The sequence below is a fragment of the Equus przewalskii genome, chromosome 19 (assembly GCF_037783145.1).
Source record: "Equus przewalskii isolate Varuska chromosome 19, EquPr2, whole genome shotgun sequence".
NCBI lineage: Eukaryota > Metazoa > Chordata > Mammalia > Perissodactyla > Equidae > Equus > Equus przewalskii.
The window spans coordinates 64,343,554-64,364,884 of record NC_091849.1 but is presented as its reverse complement, the minus strand read 5'-3'; the positions used below and the strand labels follow the sequence as shown (position 1 = coordinate 64,364,884).

Here is a 21,331-nt window from a genome sequence, read left to right as displayed (position 1 = left end):
GTGGAACCCATGGACACAGGGGGCCAACTAAGGGATTGAGCATCCATGGGTGTCCTGGAACCAATCCCGTGGATACCGAGGGGCCACTGTATTTGCCATAGGTAAGGAATGGTTGTTTTTCTTTTCTTTATATTTTCAAAGTGGCTCAAAGATGGTACAGGCTGTCTGAGGAGGTGATGGGTTTTTCATTGTTAGGAAGTGTTGAGTCTCAGCTGGACGACAACTTGGCTAAGATATTTTTGGGCTTTAGATAACCTTTAACCTTCTTTCTTGAGATTCCACAGTTCTGACTATATCTGTGACAATAACCACATAATAAGTAATGCAATTATGTTTAAAATATGGTTATATGATAATACTATTTGCTATTAATGGATAAATGACTGTACCGTGAAATTAGAAATTACGTCATAGGATCTGTTCTCCATCTTTTTCAGTGAGTCTCGTGCTGTCTAAGATCTTCATCTCATACAGGCTGTGGCTTCACAAACTAAATTTTATAAAAACCTGGACTGTATGATCTTGTTTATACAGATCTTGTTTATATGTATATTCAAATGTTTCCTTCCATTTAGAAGTTATAAAAATGGTCCTCATTTCCAAATCCAGACCAACTCAAGGCATTCATACAGCCTAAATTTTTTTCTGCTATTTAAGATCATTCAGGAAAGATTTATTTATTTTTCTTTTAATGTCATTTTTCATGAAGTATAAACATGTAAGAGAACCCAAAACATCAGAATTTATAGCATATATTTATCTTATGTATTGTGTGTATGTACATTATGTGCATATATGTATATAATCCGCTTATATGGAGCCTAATTCAGATTTTGTAGATATTGAATTAACAGCAATAACTATCATTTTTGAGTACTTATTATGTGAAGATGAAGTTTAGAGTTTAATCTCTTTTGGAAAATGAAGACAGGCCCTACATAGCAGAAACTTAGCATCTGCCAAAAAAACTAAAGTGAGCTAAAAATCACACAGGCATTGCTTAGAAACATATACTAGTAGACCGTGAGGGATTGCTACGCATCTCCCGTGCCAGCCAGTACATCACAACAGTTATTAGGCTGGGTCTGCTCACTGTCTCATTATGGCTCCATTCCAGTTTCCTTCCACCTCTCTTAGGACACAGCTCAGTCAACCTAAATAGAAGTCTGTTAAAATAAAGTCTATTTATGATAGGCAAACGTTATACATAAGTTATATATATATATATAACGTACACATATATATATATAACTTACATGCCATCCCTTCAAATATTGACACCGATAGATGCAAATCTTTAGAAACTGAGTTTTGTTTTAATTCATTTTTTAAGATAACATGACTTGAACTTTGGGTTTTAAGTTTTACTGCTATGGTGAGATGCATAAACACCAGGTGGAAGGAACACTTATTTTGGTAATTAAATATTTATCCCTTGTCATCTTCCAGATTAAATGAGCCTAACGTGGCCCTGCACGTGGCACGCAGGGTGGACGGACAGATGCCCTCGGCAGGAGGGAGGGGGTGTCCTGAAGAGGAGAAAGCCTTCTCCTGGGGCTGGTTCCAAGGAGCTGCAGCTGCTCTGCAGGCCCATCGTCCCCGAGGGGAGCTGAGAGCCATCTGCAGGGGAGCCTTCCTGCCTGGAGGGGATACAGGGAAGGCACTTCTCCTTCCTGGTCCTCAGGTTTCCTGTGTGAGAGGAGCCCCAGATGAGTGGCTGCCATCCCCCTCAACTCCCTCACAGAAGGCCGCCCTGCTCTCTGGATTGTCAACCAGACCACACTACCAGCAGGTGGGTGCAGGAGACATGATGCCATTTCCAGCCACCTTGTTTTCTTCTTTTTTTTTAAAGAGTATATATGGACGATTTAGTCTTTTATTCAATAAATAAGAGTCAGCACCTAATGTGAGGTTGCCGTAAAAAGATCCGTGGTAAAGTCTACTTTTCTTGGCGTTGTTAGGGAATGTTCTGTTCTGCGCAAGCAAGTTTTTCAGATTTCTAACATGTATTAATTTAACTGGCATATAAAAAACTGTAATTACTATATTGGGAAACATTTCTAAGAATGACTACTTAGTCTCTGAACTCTAACCCAGCAGACTCAGCGCAACCTCCCGTGACCTGCAGAGTTTCACTTGGAGGCCAGCCTTTGGCTGTACTGGATGCAGCCAGTTCCAGAGGCAGGTGACCCTGACACGAAGGGGCCCCAGGTCCTTACACACTTTGAGCACTTCTGTGGGTTTGCTTCTTACAGACGCTCTGCTCCCTCCCTTGCTGCCTTTCACCAGCTCTTCAGTGTTTGTTCTGTCAACCTGCCTCTACATTTACTGTTTATAATCTTTAAAGAGTTGTTAGACTGTAGAGCTCAGCTTACTAGAACTTTCTCTGAATCTGAACAGGTTGTGAGTTAGGCCTCAGGGTTCTCTTTGAGGCAGCAGTATTTTGTGCCATCGTTTTGGGGAAGAGGTCCAGGACTGCAATTTATTGTTTCTAAAGATTTTTCCCTGTAGGGAATCTGATTATTGGGTGAGTTTCTGCTCTGTTTTGGATTGTTGAGATTGCCAGATAAGTTGATTCTGGATAAGTGAGATTTTTTTGACTCTCATTAATTTTGTAATTTCACAACAGGAAACATGCATTTCTAGATTCATAAAGGAAAAGAGAAGTAACACTTCATAAAAGTTTCTTCATGACAAGCACTTGACTTACATTACCACATTGGTCTTCACAAAATTTCTCGGGGTACAATAATTCTTCCTCCGTTATGTTGATGAAGAAGCATACCCAAGGTCACTGTTACAGGCTGAATTGTGTTCCTCCAGATTCATAAGCTTGAGTCCTAATCCCTAGCACTTCAGAATGTGGCCTCATTTGGAGACAAGATCTTTACAGAGGTGATCAAGCTAGAATGAGGTCATGGGCGGGCCCTAGTGCCATACAACTGGTATCCTTATAAAAAGAGGAAATTTGGACACAGACACACGCAGAGGGAAGACAACATGAAGACACAGGGAGAAGATGGCCGTCTCCAAGCCAAGGAAAAAGGCCTGGAGCAGATCCTTCCCTCGTGGCCTCATGGCCCTTGGAAAGACCCAACCCTGCCAGCCTCCTGACTTTTGACCTCCAGCATCTGGAACTGTGAGACAACGGATGTCAGCCGTTTAAGCCACTCAGTCTGTGAGACCTTGTTACAGCAGCCCCAGCAAACCAATGCAGTCACACAGGTGGCATGTGACAAAGCAGAGTCACATTGGTGGCACGTGACAAAGCAGAATTCAGACTCAGGTCTAAGGCTGTAGCGCATGCATGGTCTTTTCAGTCTCTTTTCTGTGGTTAGTCAGGTCTGGGGCAGAACCAGCTGGTCAATCCAGAGTTGGGCACAGGCCATGGGAAGGACAAGAGTGTCCTCTGCGCTCATTAACAGGCCAGGAGGAGCCTCGTGAGCTAAGGGCTGTGGTGCTGAAAATTCCTGATGCCCTGGCTCCTTTGGAGGGTGCTCTGGGGTCTCTGCCTGGCAGAGGCTGGGACACGAATCTGCCTGTGTCTGGAGGGGGACTGAGCCTCCTGATCCTTAAGCATGACTGCTGCCATGTGCTAATACTCCCTGTGTGCTCTCTTCCTTCCATGAGAGGTAGAGTGAACAAACGTGAGAGCTTGGGGATGGAGGCAAATTTTGACCAACTGTATTTAAAGAAATAAGAGGATAAAATGATCAGAAAGACAAGTTTCATTAAGGAGAAAATAATCAGAAGCTTGGGAGAAGATAAATGTGCTCTTCATTCTGATAAGATTCAGAAACCACTCATTCAGAAAAATCAATGACAATGACTCAAGAATAAATCCTTGGACACATTTAAAACCTTTGAAGGTCATATGCTTTTCATTCAAATGGATCTGAAGAGGTAAATACTCCACTTGTGCAAATCCATCTCTTCAGTAGCACACACTATAAACCAAATTGGAGTGATCAGTTTAAAAAGAACCTATCTTCAAATCTTTACAGATATTTTAAATGTATCAGTAGTATATTGACTGCGAAGTGATGCCATGTGAATTATTATTTGATTATAAAGACCTAGTTGGTATAAAACTTTCAAGTTAAGCATCTCCAAGGGAAGACAATATTTTATAAATTATTCAACTAGATATACGTAGAAAAGTCAATGTTATATCAGAAAAATTATATTTGTAAACAATATAGATATGTTCCCAGGCAAATTAATTTGTGAAAGCTCATGGTAATGGACTAAGATCTAATTTAAGCTGCTTTATTTTTGCAAAAATACTCACAGCGGGAAGTGCAAAGAAAGAAATGCCGAGGAGCGCAAAGCCAGCGGAGAGCAACCTTCCCAGCCAAGTTAGGGGAGTCTTGTCTCCATAGCCAATCGTTGTCAACGTAATCTAAAAACAGAATAAGCAGAACGTGCCACTTGAGTCTGTGAGTGGAGAGCTAGGACCACGCACAGGAGGCAGAGCAGGGCCTCCACTAAATCATTATTCAACAAGGCGTTGGCGCATGCATTACTGTGCTTTAATTTTCCATGACGCATAACAGAACTTCTCTTTGTTTAAGCAAGGGAATAACCAACATACTTGTTCCTCCCTTATAACACAATTTTCCATCTTTTCTAAGTGTTTTCAAAGAAAGGTTATTTAAGTAAGTGGATAACCATCAGTGATACAGAAATGATAGCACCGCGGATTCAGGGCTGGATCAGTACACAAAACAATAATTTATGCTAATTATGGCTGTCCATTTATTACCTTGGCAGACATTTCCTGAAGTTCTGCTGTGTGCAAAGAACATGTTATGATTTGTAGTGGAACAAAAATGAGATGCATAGTTTCTGTCCTGAGATATTTATGGCATAGAGGGGAAGCATGTCACACACAAATCATTAAGACACAAAATAGGGCAAGACAGGTGCTGTTACGGATGCACAAGTAATCTGCATGGGAATTCAAAGATCAAATTGATTATTCTGAGCCTGAGAGTCGAGGAGGTTTCACTGGGGAGATGTCATCATACCTATGCTTTGAAGGAGGGGTAACATTTTGAGAGACAGAAATGATAAGGAGGGGAAACAGGTGACCAGCTGCCCAGCAGTGAGAATAGATAAGGGAGGTTCTGGAAAGTGTAAGTGGTTCAGTTGGGCTGGAGCATGGTGGGTCTGAAGAGGATTAGTGGAAGAGGAGGGTAACAGGATGAGCTAAATCTCATCGGGAATGTCTTTGAAAAATAATAATTAGATCATGTATCCCAGGACCAAACTGCTCCTGGGGCCTCCCAGCTCCTCCAGGGCCCACGAGATTCTCCATGATCCTGCAGAACAAGGGATTATTGAACATAACAGTGGCAACGGAACTGCATGGGAGTCGAGAGCAAAAAGACATGTGTAGGAAGTTCAATAGAAATGCATTATTGATTGTCTGGGATGAAGGGGAACATTAAGTCAACAATGACTTGAAAATTTCAAGGGGAAGATGGTTGTACCATAAAGAAAAATACGATCATGAGAAAGAGAAGTTTTTGGAACAAAGATGAAGAGTCTGGGTTTCCAAATGAGGATTTTTTAAACATCAGTATGACTCTGATCTAGAAATGTTGAGCAGGAAATTGAGAACGAGGGCTTGAGTCTTGAGAGAGATTGGGTTTGGCATCAGCTTTGGGTTTCGGAATCAAGACAGGATGATTGTTGAAGCTTTGTGAATAAATGAGATTGCAAAGGGTGCAAAGAAAGGACCAAGGATGCCTCAGGAAACCTATTCATTTAAGGGATGGAAGGAAGAGGAAAGCCAGAGAAGAATATACTTTTTAAAAAGTGGAAGTAGGAAGGGGTTATACACATGGAAACTCAATGGGGAAGAAAGAGTTTCACAAAGGCCCAGGTGGTCCCTGATCTCACAGGCTCATAGAAACAAGGAAAATGGGGATTGAGAAGAGGCCCTGGATCAGAGGGAGGTGCTCCCTGGTGACTTTGTGAAAGGGGTGCTCTGGTCAGGTCCTCTTCCCTGGGCTTCGAAGGAGGGTGACAGTTGAGAGGCAGAATGATGGGGGAGGGGACTCCTCGGCGCAGACCTGCAGAAGCTCTCAGCACAGACAGCGGGCCACCCTTCCGGAGGCCCCTCCCTCCTCACCTCCGTGGTCCCTCTCATGTGTGTGGCTCCTCCTACTCGGTCAACTTCTGCAGAGTGGATTCCTAACGTTTGGTTCTGGGTCTTCCCCTCTTTGTAAAAATTCTTTCTATTCTCTCTTTCTCTCTCTTCCCAGGTGGTCTTAAATGTTCTCAGGAATAGCAATACCATTTTATCTTTTTAAAGATTGACACCTGAGCTAACAACTGTTGCCAATCTTTTTTTTTTTTTTTTTCTGCTTTTTCTCCCCAAATCCCCCCAGCACATAGTTGTATATTTTAGTTCTGGGTCCTTCTAGTTGTGGTATGTGGGACGCCACCTCAACATGGCCTGATGAGCGGTGCCATGTCCACACCCAGGATCCAAACCAGCAAAACCCTGGCCAGCCGAAGTGGAGCAAGCGAACTTAACCCCTCAGCCATGGGGCCGGCACCCTGAAATACCATTTTACGCTGAATACACCACATTTATACCTCAGGATGGACCTCTGAGCTCCACACTCACGTATCTGCAATGGATATTTCCATGTGGATGCTGCATATTCACTTGCTTAAGACAGAGCCCTTATTTCCCCTACTCTATCCCTGCCTGGCGGTCGCCTCTTGTGCGAGTCAAAGGCAGCACCATCGGGCTCTGTGTCAGAAGGCTCAGCGTCACCCACCTGCTCCCGTCCTTGCTCCCCTCATTGAAGGTGGCAGCAAGTCTCTAGGACGTTGTCCCACCGAGACACTGCAAACCTTCCCCTCCTTGCTGTCTTCCTGCCACGGGGTAGACCAGGTTTGCAGCAGCCTCTGAATTGCTCTTTCTGGTTTTCTTGCCTCTCTCCGGTTCCTTCTCCAACACCTGCAAGGGGGGTCATTTCCCTACTGCTCTAAAAATCCTTCAGTGGCCACTCCCTGAACTCAGAATAAGGTCTAAGCTCCTGCCTGTGGCCTAGGCCGCCTACCTCTGCATGCCTTTCCAAGATCGTCCTGATTTCACTCTTGCTCACTGCATGGTAATCACAGTGTTCTTCAGCCCCTCACACAGGTCAGGCTATTCCTGCCTCCAGGCCTTTGCACATCATGTTTCCACAGCCAGAACTTCTCTTTCCCCACTCTTTCCAGGGCTCCTTTTCATCCTTCAGGCCTTATCCAAAACAGCTGTTATCAGAGAGCCCTTCCCTGCCCACAGCAGGGCCTGCGGCCTCCATCTCAGCTCCATGCTCAACGGCACTTCTCAGAACTGGTAGTTTGCTCTATTTTTCTTTGGGAGGGGTCTTTATTTCCTTTACCAGAAGGAGGAACTCAATAAATATTTCATAAACAAAGGAGGAATCCTTTCAATAACATGGACAACAAATGGAGTGAGACGCACAGGGAAAAACTCCTGGAAATCTGACTTGGGGCGGGGGCTTCCTGGATGTGTCTGCGCATGTTTGCAGGGGGTGAGACTGGAGAGGGAAGAGGTGGTGGCTCCATGATGGGGTCAGGCACCCCAGGAGGCCAGGGTAAAAGGGTCAAGGGTCAGCCTTGGCCACGTGGAAGACAGTGCTTGTGTGAAAGGCTTGGAAGAGAGGAAAAGGCCTGGGGCTGCGAGGCTGCGGAGGGGTGAGCACAAGTTACCAGAGGCACTCTGGATGGAGGAGGCCCCAGGGTCTGAGAGGGGCTGGTAGCAGAGCTGGCAGCCAAGTTAAACAAAGGCCACGGCAGTACCAGTGGGGACTCTCAAAGCAATCCTTGAGATTTCAGAGAGAATATTCCCGGCTTATTTTTATCACAGGTTCCTAATCTTAAATACATGGGAAAGATTTTAACTTACTGTGCTTTTTCTGCAAAACAACTTAATCTTTTAACAGCAGTTTATGAATAATAATAAAGAGGAGAAATTTCATGGTTTGGTCACAGCAATCACATTACGTTTCACGGTTTGCTTTACATCCCGACAATACGCTCGAGTCATTCTCCTCGGTCCAGTGCTCGGAGAGGGTTTTAAACCACTGCCTCTGACTCCAAGGCGGGAGACACAGCACAGTGACTACGTGCGCGCTCTGTTCTGAGCCGAGAAAGCCTACTCTCTCTCTGCCGCTCCTCCAGGGGCGGTCTGTGGGGGAGGAGAATGCTGTGAACTACGAAAGCAGCAGCCCAGGAGTCCCTCCATGCCTGGCAAAGATTTGCTTGCCTCTCTCTGCCCTCTGGCTCAGGCTTCTGGGTGACCACGTTTCCCTGCATGCAGGGGACCTGAACCACCAGCAGCAGAGCTGGGTCACAAGAATCTCCACCGCTCTGGTGTCAAAGTGCTCGAGAGGGTGCTAGGTTGAGAGCCTAGGGGCCTCGTGCTGTGCTGCCAGGCTGGCTCCAGGAGGTCTGGGATGGGGCAGTGTTGCTCCCTCAGGCCCAGGTGGGGGTGGAAGGTTTTTGTTTCAAGCCTGGAGGGAGCACGCCTTCACTTCTCCTGGCTGCAAAGGGGAGAAGTGGATTCCTGATGTGAAGAGAGGTAGCACCAGAGGTGAAATCCTGAAGTTTCTCAGATGAACTTACTATAAAAAGACAGGGGCCCACCCGTGAATCCACACTGACCCGTCTGCTTGATCCAGCTCCCACTTGTACGGCAGTGACCTGCTGGCATGTGACAAGACCATCCTCAGTGAGGCCTGCATCAATGTTCACCGATTTTGAGGACTTTCAAGTCAAGCTGCCCTTGAAGTACCCGTGTGTCTCCTTGGAACAGTACAACCACGTTACGTTTCTTTTCTTGCTAAAGTTCATCTGCTGGTCCTTCCCACACGAGCTGAGCAGCAGAAAACTTCTTGGTGCAGAACAGTAAAGCCATTTCTGTCTTCCAGAAATCTTGTCAACCTTTCAGCCAGTAAAGATTCATTTCCTTTGGATCCAAAGTTAGAGAAACGCAGGCTCCCCAGAACCCCAAAGACACCAGCTCTTCAGGGGAGCTTCTGGAACAGCAGTGTGTCTTGGAGCCTTGAGAGGCCGCAGGTGTGGTCGTCAGGGGTTTGGAGGAAATCCGCTATATTGGGCATAATTCCACTTTTGAGCTCCTTCCAGAGCTCATAAGAAATATGCTGGTTAACATATGCTGGATAGATTAAATGTATCTATCATCTATCTATTATCATCTATTACTGATACCTACTCATTGACTTTTACAATATCATTGGAAAGGTCATGATGTTTTGAATTTAGTTTTAAAACTTAAAAGGTAAATTTAAACAATTTCCAGTATCTCTTTCAGTGCAGTTTTAGGCCGAGTGACACTTTCGTGTGACAGGGTGCCATTTACTGCCGCACTCTGCGACCTGAGGGGAAGCTGACAGATGCCTCTCAGGTTGTCCCGGAGAGGAGAGAGGAGCGTTGGTGAGGGATCTGCTGCTCCAGCTGTCAGTCTCAAGAGTGCGGCAGGTGGTGCCGTCTCCCAGGTGCACCACAAGCTTGAAGGAGATTGGTGGAAGGAGCAGATGACTGCTCCCATATTCCACGTGCTCAGGTGGACTCATGAAGCTGAGAAAAGATATTTTCTGAAAATCCATGGGTAGCAGATATTGGCATAACGGTGTAATTATAGCTGCAAAGTCTGGGGTGGACTGGGGCACCCTAGTGTGTTTAACCGTTGAGAATTCTTCCTCAGGAATACTACTACAAAACAAAGACAAATTCTGGTCCAAGTTTTCTTGATTCATTTTTTTTTAAGGGGATGGCAGATGCTGTGGTCAGATGATAACTCAGACTTTGGTTAGACTCAGTGGTTTTTTTCAATAGCAGAATTAATTCCAGACCAGCAGATATATAAGTCCTTCCTTCTTTCCTTCAAGCAAGAAATTGACAAATACTTATTGGTGTGATTTTGAGGACACAATTATGATACTAGTTTATAGCTAATGCATTTATGTGAACGAGGTAAGAATATCCTGTTTTTAGATTTCCAAAGCACAGCATAGTTTCCCCATAAGGGCATTCTTTAAGGGAAGATGATCCACATTGGCATTTGTCAACAATGCCCTCCCCTCTTCTTTCTCTTCTTCTCTTCTTTATCTTCTCTTCCTTCTAGTCTCTTTTCTCCCCTTCTCTTCCCTTCTCTTTGGGCTCCTTCCTGAGCACCTGGTTTCAGGTAGTGGGTAGGCGTAAAAGCTGTACAGATAATTTTGAAATTTGGGGACCTTAAATAGCAGACCAGAAATGGCTTTGATCTTCAAGCATCAGAAACACCCGTGTGGTAGCATTGTATAACTTGAGTTCTGCTGTGGCCGGTAGCTCAGAGCATTAGCATTCCATACTGCTCTTCCAGGCTCATGGTTAAATATGGAATAACAATAGTGAGTAAGATTTGTCTAGTGCTTGATAAAGCACATTCATATGTCCTAGTCACATTTAATACACAGCAACTTTGGGTTTGAGTAATAGTATTTTCTCTATTTTACAGAGACATTAAATGATTCCTTAATGTCACACCTCCACCAAAAAATAATGACGGGGCTGGAGCCGAGGTCTTCAGACTGAAACTCTGTTCTTTTCAATATAGCATATACTCAATTTTTAGGGAATAATACTGAGCAAAAGTGTCCAGAGTCATGTGTGAGATGATATTATTAAAGGAACAGCCTTCTCCTTAGGAGAGAATTCCCCAGAGAGACTTAAGACCAAGATGCTTCATAAATGCCTGCCGTTCAGGTGGGCACGGGACTTGCCGATGCTCCTAACAGCTAGGATGATTTGGCGAGTGGTGGTGGGGTATGCTTCTCAGTTTTTGCTTGGTAGTTAACAATGTTCTTGAACAGTTAGGAACTGGTGTGTTGATTATCTCATGGCCAAGTGAAGCTTTGATTCATCAGGTAACGCATCAGTAGTAAGAAACACTTGTTAATTTTTATTTAATGTACCAGCTGTGAGTCAGAAAACAGCAGTTATAAAAGGCTGCAGAAGACATTTTGTACTGGTGAACCCAATGTAAGGAGGGTTGATTCTCAGAATTATGACTGGTATGGTCAAGGAGAAGGATAATTTTGCTCATTGCACAAATTAACATTTCTTATTCTTAGATTTTGCAGTGGGATGGAACTCATGGCGTATTTTTGAGCTGTACAATATGAGTGCACAGTACACTACATCATACATAGAAACTTCCATATTGTTTGCTTTGAGATAGGTTGTAAGATCTTCAGCATGGACTCTAGGATTAACTGGCTGATATCAGATCCTCTACATGCCTAAAGTGATCATTTCAAGAGCAGGGGCTCAGGAGGAGGCTGGTTCAGATGCTGACTCAAGGGTAGATTTATATTATCTGCTGCTGTATGCATCTTAAAAAAAAAAAAAAACCCGTAACACTATCTTCATCACAGGTATAGCAGTAAACAGAAAAAGACAAGTTGGCCTTTACCAGGTCATTACCAGAAAAAACTACTTCAAGGAAATCTCATCTTCAGTTATTTCAGAATAAATCTAAAGCAAATCAAAAAGAGAAAAATAATAACAGTAAAGGATATAATAATAGAAAATAACCCTGGGAATACCTATTCTTAATTTATTTCAGAAAAAATCTAAAGCAACTAAAAAGGAGGAAAATAAAAATAGGAAATAACATTAAAGGGAGCTCCACCCACAGTCAGAAGATCCCCTTTTTCCAGCGGCTGCCAGCCCCTCCTCCGCTTCCGTCACCATCGCCCCTTCAGTCGCCTCTTCAGGACCCAGAACATCTTTCCATCGCAGCCCTGATTCCCAAGCCCCTTCTGAGCTTAAGCTGTGGGTCTGCCATAAGGCATGGAGCCCCTTCTGTTCTAAAGGTGCTTCCACCTACGTGCAAAGCAGCGATGCTCCCGCCAGCAGCCGCCATCTCTGACTGGGCACTTAGTACGGTTTAGTTCCAGCCTTTGCATCGGTTTTCCCACTTACTCAATGGGCTAGGGCTAGTTTTCACTAATATGGAATCGGGTTCAGATCAAAGTTCTTTGAACTGTCGTTGGCTTCGAGCAGTGCTGGTCACCTGCTGTGTCCCTCCACACGCTGCTCTTGGGGTAGCCCTCAGCATCTTCTTAAGGAAAGGAGTTTAGTATTTGGTATTTGGAATTCGCTGGGATACTGTATCCACAGACCATAAATTGCATTTCGATACTTCATATTGATACTATGGGCTTTTATTTAAATAAAGGGGATTTCCTTTTTGCACCAAAATGTAGCACTTAGAAACACTCCATTTCAGGAAGATTTCCCTATTTATTCTGAATACTTCCATGGTTAGTAAGGTATCCATTATGTGCAACACAGACAATTTTAACTAAAAACTATCCAGCTATATATTTCATTAAGGTTTTGATTGATATATAATAAAAGGTATAGTATTCTAAGTTTATTTCATTGCACACTGGAGACCTAATATATGTCTCATAAAGAATAGAAATACTAAGCTCTCTTGTTTGCTTTTTGTATTTTTTCAGGATTCATACAATTTCATTAATGAATCAGTTAATATCAACAAACCCACTATGGACCAACAAGGCCTTTTTTATTCCTAGAAGCTTGACATCTTAGAAAATTTTTACTCTCATTCAAGACTGGATTTTTCTTTTTTCAAAATAGAGACATAGGCCATTCAGAGAACCTGTTAAGCACAGGTTAAACTTCAATCAAAATAGCACTACTGAAATGGAAATCAATGAAAATATGTTGTGTCCCCCTGAAGGTCATAGATATGACCTTTGAAAACCTGCTGTGTGGGTTATTCTGGCAAACGAAAGAGGTTGGTGACTGAGTAAGAGGTACGTCAAGAGCTTCCCATGCGCTGTGTAACACGCAACAGTGATTCTCATTAGTAATAAATAGAGAAGGAAGATTAGTGGAAAGGACAGTGAGCTGTGAAGCTGATCTCATCAACAGCTGCATCTCCACGGGAAAGGCACACCTGAGGGTCTCAGTGGTTGAACTATGTGAGAGTTATCAGAGAGAAGCAAAAATTAAACTTAAATTCAAATCATTCTTTGAAAGGCTGGGATTATAGTGCCTTCCCCTTGCTGGCTAGAAAAGCCTCCTATTTTCTCAGTTTACTGTTTTCCCACCGTGAGTCACAGATTTTCATTTGCTCTCTAAATATAAGAAGTATTTTAAGAATGTCAGATGACTGCTCTCTTTTGGGTTTTCCATTCTCCTCCTTTCAAAAAGTCCATTATTGCTTGAGTGGGTTGGGAGGTATTAGAAACCAAATTATTAGGGCAACAGAATGCTTTGTTATCAATGGCACAACCCTGTAGACATGCACTCTGATAATTTAAGAAAAATAATCCTAATCTTCAAGTGACTTTATTTCTGATTCTTATTCATTTTATTGCTGCTTTGCAACCAAAAAATGTATCAAGTTCTGCTTAATATAAACCCTGACAAATTTCCTTGTCCTTGACAAGTGTTCTGGTTCCCACTGATGAGCTTTTGGTGAGCAGCGGAACAATGTAACAATTGGTAAGTTAAATCTGTGCTCCACAAAGTTAAAATGAACAAACAACTTATCAATGTTTTAATCACAATTTAAGAAAATGGTATACTTTTATTTTGGCAACCATCTAGCACTCAAGAAATACTACTGTTGATTTATAAGAGGACTTTTTTGGCCCAAAGAGATGCAGAAAGTCTTTAAATCATTATAAATGCTGCATATTCCACATAACTCCCTTTTGGATGTCTTAAGGAATAAAATAAAAAGAAATATACTTTGTACATTCCATAAAGCACTCCTCTATCTGGTGACATTCTTATTAGGGCACATGTTCCAAATGACTGTTTCATACATTCTTTACAATGTAGGGAGAATTTTGCTTCAGTGGAAAATACCCCATTTAGAGTACACCTTCCAGTTGTCAGATTCTGATTTTACAGGACTCTGAACCATTCACCGCCTCTGGGCTGTTTTACAACTCCAAGTTGTAGATAACTGGTAGCATGTCTGCAGACATCTAGACAAATTCTGTCCAGCAGAGGCTCACTTGGCTTCCCTCTCAGGTGGGAGAGCACAGTTTGCCTCTATTTGAGCATCCATTTCAATATTCCTGATCGTTATGTGCTTCTGTTCTTGGATAGTCCCTGGAAGTGATTGTAACATCTTACTGGTTCCTTCATTAATACTGATTTAAATTTTAAAAAATGAGTTCGATAAGATCTTTAGCATATGTTTACTTTCTTTCTGTATGAGAGTCATGCCTTTACTTTTATTTATTTGGAAAAAGTCCTTTAATAACAATATAGAGGGGAGAAGTTTCAACAAGGCAGCATAGGCAGACTCTGAACTCAAGGACACAACAAATTTACAACTACTCTGGGAACAATTACTGCTGAGAGAGAACTGAAAACTGGATAAGAAGAACGCCCACATCAAGGGACAGTGCTCACTGAGGTGGAAGAGGCATAAATTCCCTTCCAGAGAGAAAAGAAGCCACCTTCACAAGCTGTGGAGCTTCGTGGCTGGCCAGGAGCAACCCTAAGGTTCGCAGCCTTCCCTGGAGGAGTGGGGACCTGAGCAGGGAGCGTTATTGCTATAAGCATCCTTCAGAGTCAGCACAACCGAGACAAGAGTCATAATACCTGGCTTTGCTGGCTACTGACATCAATGTGGATACCCCCAGAAAAGCTATCTGACATAAGAGAAAGAAAAGCCTGCTCTTAAAGGACCCATGCACAAATTTACCTGATTCAGAAAGCAACCTAAAATTATGAGAAAGAAAGGTGCACAATCCTTTGGTGAAAAGAGATTCACTTGATAGGCTGTGGGTGCATCTCAGTGAGAGGTGAGGCCTCCTCAGGGACTGCGACATTGGCAGCAGCCATTGTTGTGACTGAGTACAGCTGTGCTGCCACAGATGCTGGCAGACACCACTGGAGTTCTTCCCCTGCCTGTTAGCCCAGGGTCTGCCCCACCCAGCAGAGCACAGATTTAATCCAGCTCAGCCAGGGCAGGCAGCACACCCTAGGGACTGGCCCCACCCAAGAGCAAGCCCTAGGGCAACTAGTGGGCCTGCATAGGTCGGGTGCCTGGATCCTCTGCAGCCGGGTGAGTGAGTCTGCCTCTGAGGGGCAAGCCTGCATTGGTGGAGTGTGTAGGGCCTCTGCAGGGGGGTGACTGTATCTGTCTCAGTGGGTCAGGGAATGCAGATGGGGCAGGACTGTGTTGATGGGGCAAGTGGCCCTGTAGGTGGTGGGGCCTGTGAGCTCCAGCAGACTTATGCTTCTCAAACAGCCACATAGGGGACCAGCCCCACCTTGCAAAGCCTGCAACAACAGGGTGTTCCCAGGCCTGGGGGTGGTCCCACTCAGCTGCAACCCTGAGAGTGCGGACAACAGCCTTGCAGGCCAGAGGCCGACAGCAATTGTAAGCCCCTGAGCCTAGCAACCAGCCACCCTGGGGGCTACTCACTTAACAGAAAAAATTCAACAGAAATGTGCTGTTAGACCTCACAACCAACTGTGCAGGGGCTCCCCACACCCAATAAAGTGACTGAAGTGTTCACAGAGGCACACACAGCTGATCATTATAACCAGCTGGCCAGGAGGACAGCCTGCAGAGACTCTCTGAGCACCTGCAGCAAGAGCATCCCTGACAAAACAGAAGGACACATACCCACAGAAGGGACACTCGTGGAACATGTGGGATTGGTGACGAAGGGGAGGCACACTACTGGGCCTCATAAGGTGGCTCTTATACAAGACCACCTCTCCAAGATCAGGAGATGCAGCTGACCTACCTAATACATGGATATAAGCACAGAGAGAGAGGCATCCTGAGGAGACAAAGAAATATGTTCCAAGTAAGGGAACAGGACAAAATCCCAGAAAAAGAACTAAGTGAAACAGAGACAGTCTACCTGACAAAGAGTTCAAGCAAATAGTCATAATGATGCTCACTGATCTTGGGAGAAGAATAGATGAACTCAGTGGGAACTTCTACAAAGAATTGAAAAATGTAAAAAAAAAAACAATCAGAAATGAAGAATACAATACTGGAAATGAAAAGTTCACTAGAGGGACTCAATAGCAGAGTAGATGATACAGAAGGATGCATCAGTGAGCTGGATGAAAGACTAGAGGAAATCACCCAAGCAGAACAGAAAAAAGAAAAAAGAATTAGGGGCCAGCCAAGTGGCACAGCAGTTAAGTTTGCACATTCTGCTTTAGCAGCCGAGGGTCCACTATTTTGGATCCCAGGCATGGACCTACTCACTGCTCATCAAGCCATTCTATGGCAGACATCCCACATGTAAAAGGAAAGAAGGTGGGCACAGATGTTAGCTCAGGGCTAATCTTCCTCAGAAAAAAGAGGAGGATTGGTGGTGGATGTTACCTCAGGGCTAATCTTCCTCAAAAAAGGAAGAAAAGAATTAAAAAGAATGAAAACAGTCTAAGAGACCTCTGAGACATCACCAAGTGCACTAACATTCATATTATAGGTGTTCCAAAAGGAGAAGAGACAGACACAGGGGCACAGAATCTATTTGAAGAAATAATAGCTGAAAACTTTCCTAAGCTAAGGAAAGAAACAGACATAGAGTTACAGGAAGCACAGAGAGTATCAAACAAAAGAAACCCAAAGAGGCCCACACCAAGACACATTATAATTAAAATGTCAAATATTAAATATAAAAACAAAATCCTAAAATCTGCAAGAGAAAGGCAATATGTTACACACAAAGGAAACCCCACAAGGCTATCAGCTGACTTCTTAGCAGAAACCTTATAGGCTAGAAGGGAGTGTCATGATATATTTAAAGTGCTGAAAGGAAAAAATCTACAGCCAAGAATACCCAACCAGCAAGGTTATCATTCAGAATGGAAAGAGAGATAAAGACTTTCCCAAACAAGCAAAAATTAAGGAGTTTATCACCAAGAAACCAGTTTTACAAGAAATGCTAAAGGGACTTATTTAAGTGGGAAAGAGAAGGCCACAAATGGGAATAAGAAAATAATATTTAAAAAAGACAATAAAATAACTGGTAAATGCAAATATACAGTAAAAGTAGCAGATCAACCACCTACGAAGATAATAAGAAGGTCAAAAGACAAAAGTACTAAAATTACCTATTTCCATAATAAGAGTGTAGTGGATACATATGAACAAAAAAGGAAGTTAGATATGATATCAAAAACATAAAATGTAGGAAGAGGGGAGTAAAGAGTAGAGCTTATAGCAAGAAGTCAAACTAAAAAGACCATCAATTTAATATAGATTGTTACATATGTAGGTTAATGAACCTCATGGTCATCACAAACCAGAAACCTATAATGAATACAGAAAAAATTAAGAGAAAGACACGCAAACATAATACTAAAGAAAACCATCGAACCACAAGGGAAGAGAGCAAGAAAAGAAGAAAGGGACAGAGAAGAACTACTAAAACATCCAGATAAAAGGAACAAAATGACAATAAGTACATTCTTAGAAATAGCTACTTTAAGTGTCAATGGACTAAATGCTCCAATAAAAAGGCAAACAGTGGCTGATTGGATAAAAAAGCAAGACCCATACATATGCTGCAAACAAGAGGACACACTTCAGACCTAAAGACATTCACAGAATGAAAGCAAAGGGATAAGCGGTGATACTCCAAGTAAATGGCAATGAAAAGGAAGCTGGAATGGCAATACTTACATCAGACAAAATAGACTTTAAAACAAACCTGTAACAAGAGACAGAGATGGACACTACATAATGATAAAGGGAACAATCCAACAAGACAACATAACACTTGTAAATATCTATGCATCCAACAGAGGACCGTCCAAATATATAAACAATTATTAACAGATATAAAATTAGAAACACACAACATAATAATAGTAGGGGACTTGAACACTCCACTTACACCAATGGATAGATCACGCAAAAAGAAAATACATAAGGAAATATTGGCCTTAAACAGCACATTAGACCAGATAGACTTGGTAGATATATAGAGAACATTTCATCCAAAAACCACAGAATACACTTCTTTTCAAATGCACAAGGAACATTCTCCAGGATTGTTCACATATTAGGCCCCAAAACAGCTCTCAATAAATTTAAGGAGATGGAAATAATACCAAGCATCTTTTCTGACCACAAAGGTATGAAACTAGAAATCAACTACAGGAAGAAAATCAGAAAAGCCACAGGAATGTGGAGATTAAACAAAATGCTTAAACAATGATTCGGTCAATGAAGAAATCAAAGGAGAAATCAAAAAATACGTGAAGAAAAATGAAAATGAAAATACGACACATCAAAATTTGTGGCATATATCAAAATCAGTGCTAAGAAGGAACTTTACAACAATACAGGCCCACCTCAACAAACAAGAAAAATCTCAATTAAACAATCTATCAGAGCACCTAAATGAACTGGAAAAAGAAGAACAAAAAATGTCCAAAATCAGTAGAAGGAAGGAACAATAAAAATCAGAACAGAAATAAATGAAATAGAGATTTAAAAACCAATAGAGAAAATCAGTGAGATGAAGAGCTGGTTCTTTGAAAAGATAAAAAAAAATTGGCAAATCATTAGCTAGACTCAAGAAGAAAAAAAGAGAGAAGGCTCAAATAAATAGAATCAGAAATGAAAGAGGAGAAATTACAAGGGACACCTCAGAAATATATAAGATTATAAGAGAATACTACAGAAAGCTATATGTCAACAAATTGGATAATCTAGAAGAAATGGATACATTCGTAGAATCATACAAACTTCCAAAACGGAATCAGGAAGAAATAGAGAATTTGAATAGACCAATGATCAGTAAGGAGATCGAAACAGTAATGAAAAATCTCTGAAAAAATAAAAGTCCAGAAACAGACAACTTCCCTGGTGAATTCTACCAAACATTCAAAGAAGACTTAATACCTATCCTTCTCAAACTCTTCCAAAAAATTGAAGAGGAGGAGAAGCTTCCTAACTAATCTACAAAGCCAACATTACCCTGATACCAAAACCAGGGAAAGACAACACACAAAAAGAAAATTACAGTCCAATATCACTGATGAACATCAATGCAAACATCCTCAACAAAATATTAGCAAATCGAATACAATACCTTAAAAAGTTCAAACATCATGATCAAGTGGGTTTTATTCTAGGGATGCAGGGATGGTTCAACATCCACAAATCCTTCAATGTGATACACTACATTAACAAAATGAAGACTAAAAATCAAATGATGTTCTTGATAGATGCAGAGAAAGCATTTGACAAGATACAGCATCCATTTATTGTAAAAACTGTGAATAAAATGGGTATAGAAGGAAAGTACCTCAACACAATAAAGGCCATACATGACAAACTCACAGCTAATATCATTCTCAATGGAGAAAAACTGAAAGCTATCCCTCTAAGAATAGGTACCAGGCAAGGATACTCACTGTCACCACTCTTATTTAACATAGTATTGGAAGTCCTAGCCAGAGAAATCAGGCAAGAAAAAGAAATAAACGGGATCCACATTGGAAAGGAAGAAGTGAAACTGTCACTATTTGCAGATGACATGATTCTATGTATAGAAAACCCTAAAGAATCCACCAAAAATCTTTTTGAAATAACAAATATGGTAAAGTTGCAGGATACAAAATCAACATAGAAAAATCAGTTGCATTTCTGTACACTAACAATGAAATAGCAGAAAGAGAAATTGTGAATATAACCCCATTTACAATTGCAACAAAAAGAATAAAATACCTAGGAATAAACTTAACCAAAGAGGGGAAGATATGTACACTGAAAACTATAAAACATTGTAGAAAAGAATTGAAGAAGACACAAAGAAATGGAAAGTTATTCCATGCTCTTGGATTGGAAGACTGAACATAGTTAAAATGTCCATACTTCCTAAAGCAATCTACAGATTCAATACAATCTCTATCAAAGTTCCAACTACATTTTTCACAGAAATACTAGAAAAAATCCTAAGATTTATAAGGACCAACAAAAGACCCTAAATAGCCAAAGGAATCCTGCAAAAAAAGAACAAAGCTGGAGGTTTCACACTCCTTGATTTCAAAATATACTACAAAGCTATAGTAGCCAAACCAGCACAGTACTGACACAAAAACAGACATACAGATCAATGGAACAGAATGGAGAGCCCAGAAATAAACCCACACATCTATGGACAGCTAATTTTCAACAAGAGAGCCACGAATATACAAGGGACAAAGGAAAGTCTCTTCAATAAACGGTATTGGGAAAACTGCACAGCCAAATGCCAAAGAATGAAAGTAGACCATTATCTTTAACCATCAGAAAAATTAACTCAAGATGTATTAAAGACTTGAATGTAAGACCCAAAACCATGAAACTTCTAGAATAAACTATAGGGAGTACGTTCTTCGACACCGGTTTTAGCAGCCTTTTTTCAAATACCATGTCTGACTGGGTGAGGGAAACAATAGAAAAAATAAACAAATGGGACGACGTCAGACTAAAAACCTTCTGCATAGCAAAGGAGACTATTAAGAAAATGAAAAGTCAACCTAACAATTATGAGAATATATTTGCAAACCACATATCTGATGGGGGTCAATAACCAAAATACATAAAGAATGAATACATGTAAACAACAAAAAAACTAACAACCCAATAGGAAATGGGCAAAGGATCAGAACAGACATTTCTCCAAAGAAGAGGTACAGGTGGCCAACAGGCACTTGAAAGGATGTTCAACATCGTTAACTATCAGGCAAATGCAAATCAAAACTTCAATGAGATATCACCTCACTCCTGTCAGAATGGCTATAATCAACAAGACAGGAAAGAACAAGTGTTGGAGAGGATGTGGAGAGAAGGGAACTCTCATACACTGCTGGTGGGAGTGCAAACTGGTGCACCCACTGTGGAAAGTAATATGGAGTTTCCTCAGAAAATCAGGAATAGATCTATGTGATCCAATTATTCCACTGCTGGGTATTTATCCAAAGAACACGAAAACACAAATGCATAAAGATGCATGCACCCCTGTGTTCACTGAAGCATTATTCACAATAGCCAAGACTTGGAAGCAATGTAGGTGACGATCAAAGGACAAATGGATAAAGAAGATGTGGTACATATACACAATGGAATATACTACTCAGCCATAAGTAATTATGAAATCCGGCCATTTGTGACAATATGGATGGACCTTGAGGGTATTATGCTAAGCGAAATAAGTCAGAGAGAGAAAGTCAAACACCATATGATCTCACACTTATGGAGAAGATAAAAAAC

At 41.8% G+C, this 21,331-nt stretch overlaps 1 protein-coding gene across 14 annotated transcripts in view; it reads right to left on the bottom strand.

The window, feature by feature from the left end:
- Window positions 1-21,331, bottom strand: part of KCNQ5 (potassium voltage-gated channel subfamily Q member 5) — a 472,281-nt gene that overhangs the window by 77,860 nt on the left and 373,090 nt on the right. For 11 of the 14 annotated variants that reach the window (XM_070584950.1, XM_070584953.1, XM_070584952.1 and 8 more), the window contains exon 6: window positions 4,292-4,402. The exons of the other annotated variants lie outside the window; for them this stretch is intronic. In XM_070584950.1, coding sequence (XP_070441051.1) covers window positions 4,292-4,402 — 111 coding nt within the window. The remainder of the gene's footprint in view (window positions 1-4,291; window positions 4,403-21,331) is intronic. 14 annotated transcript variants of the gene reach the window in all.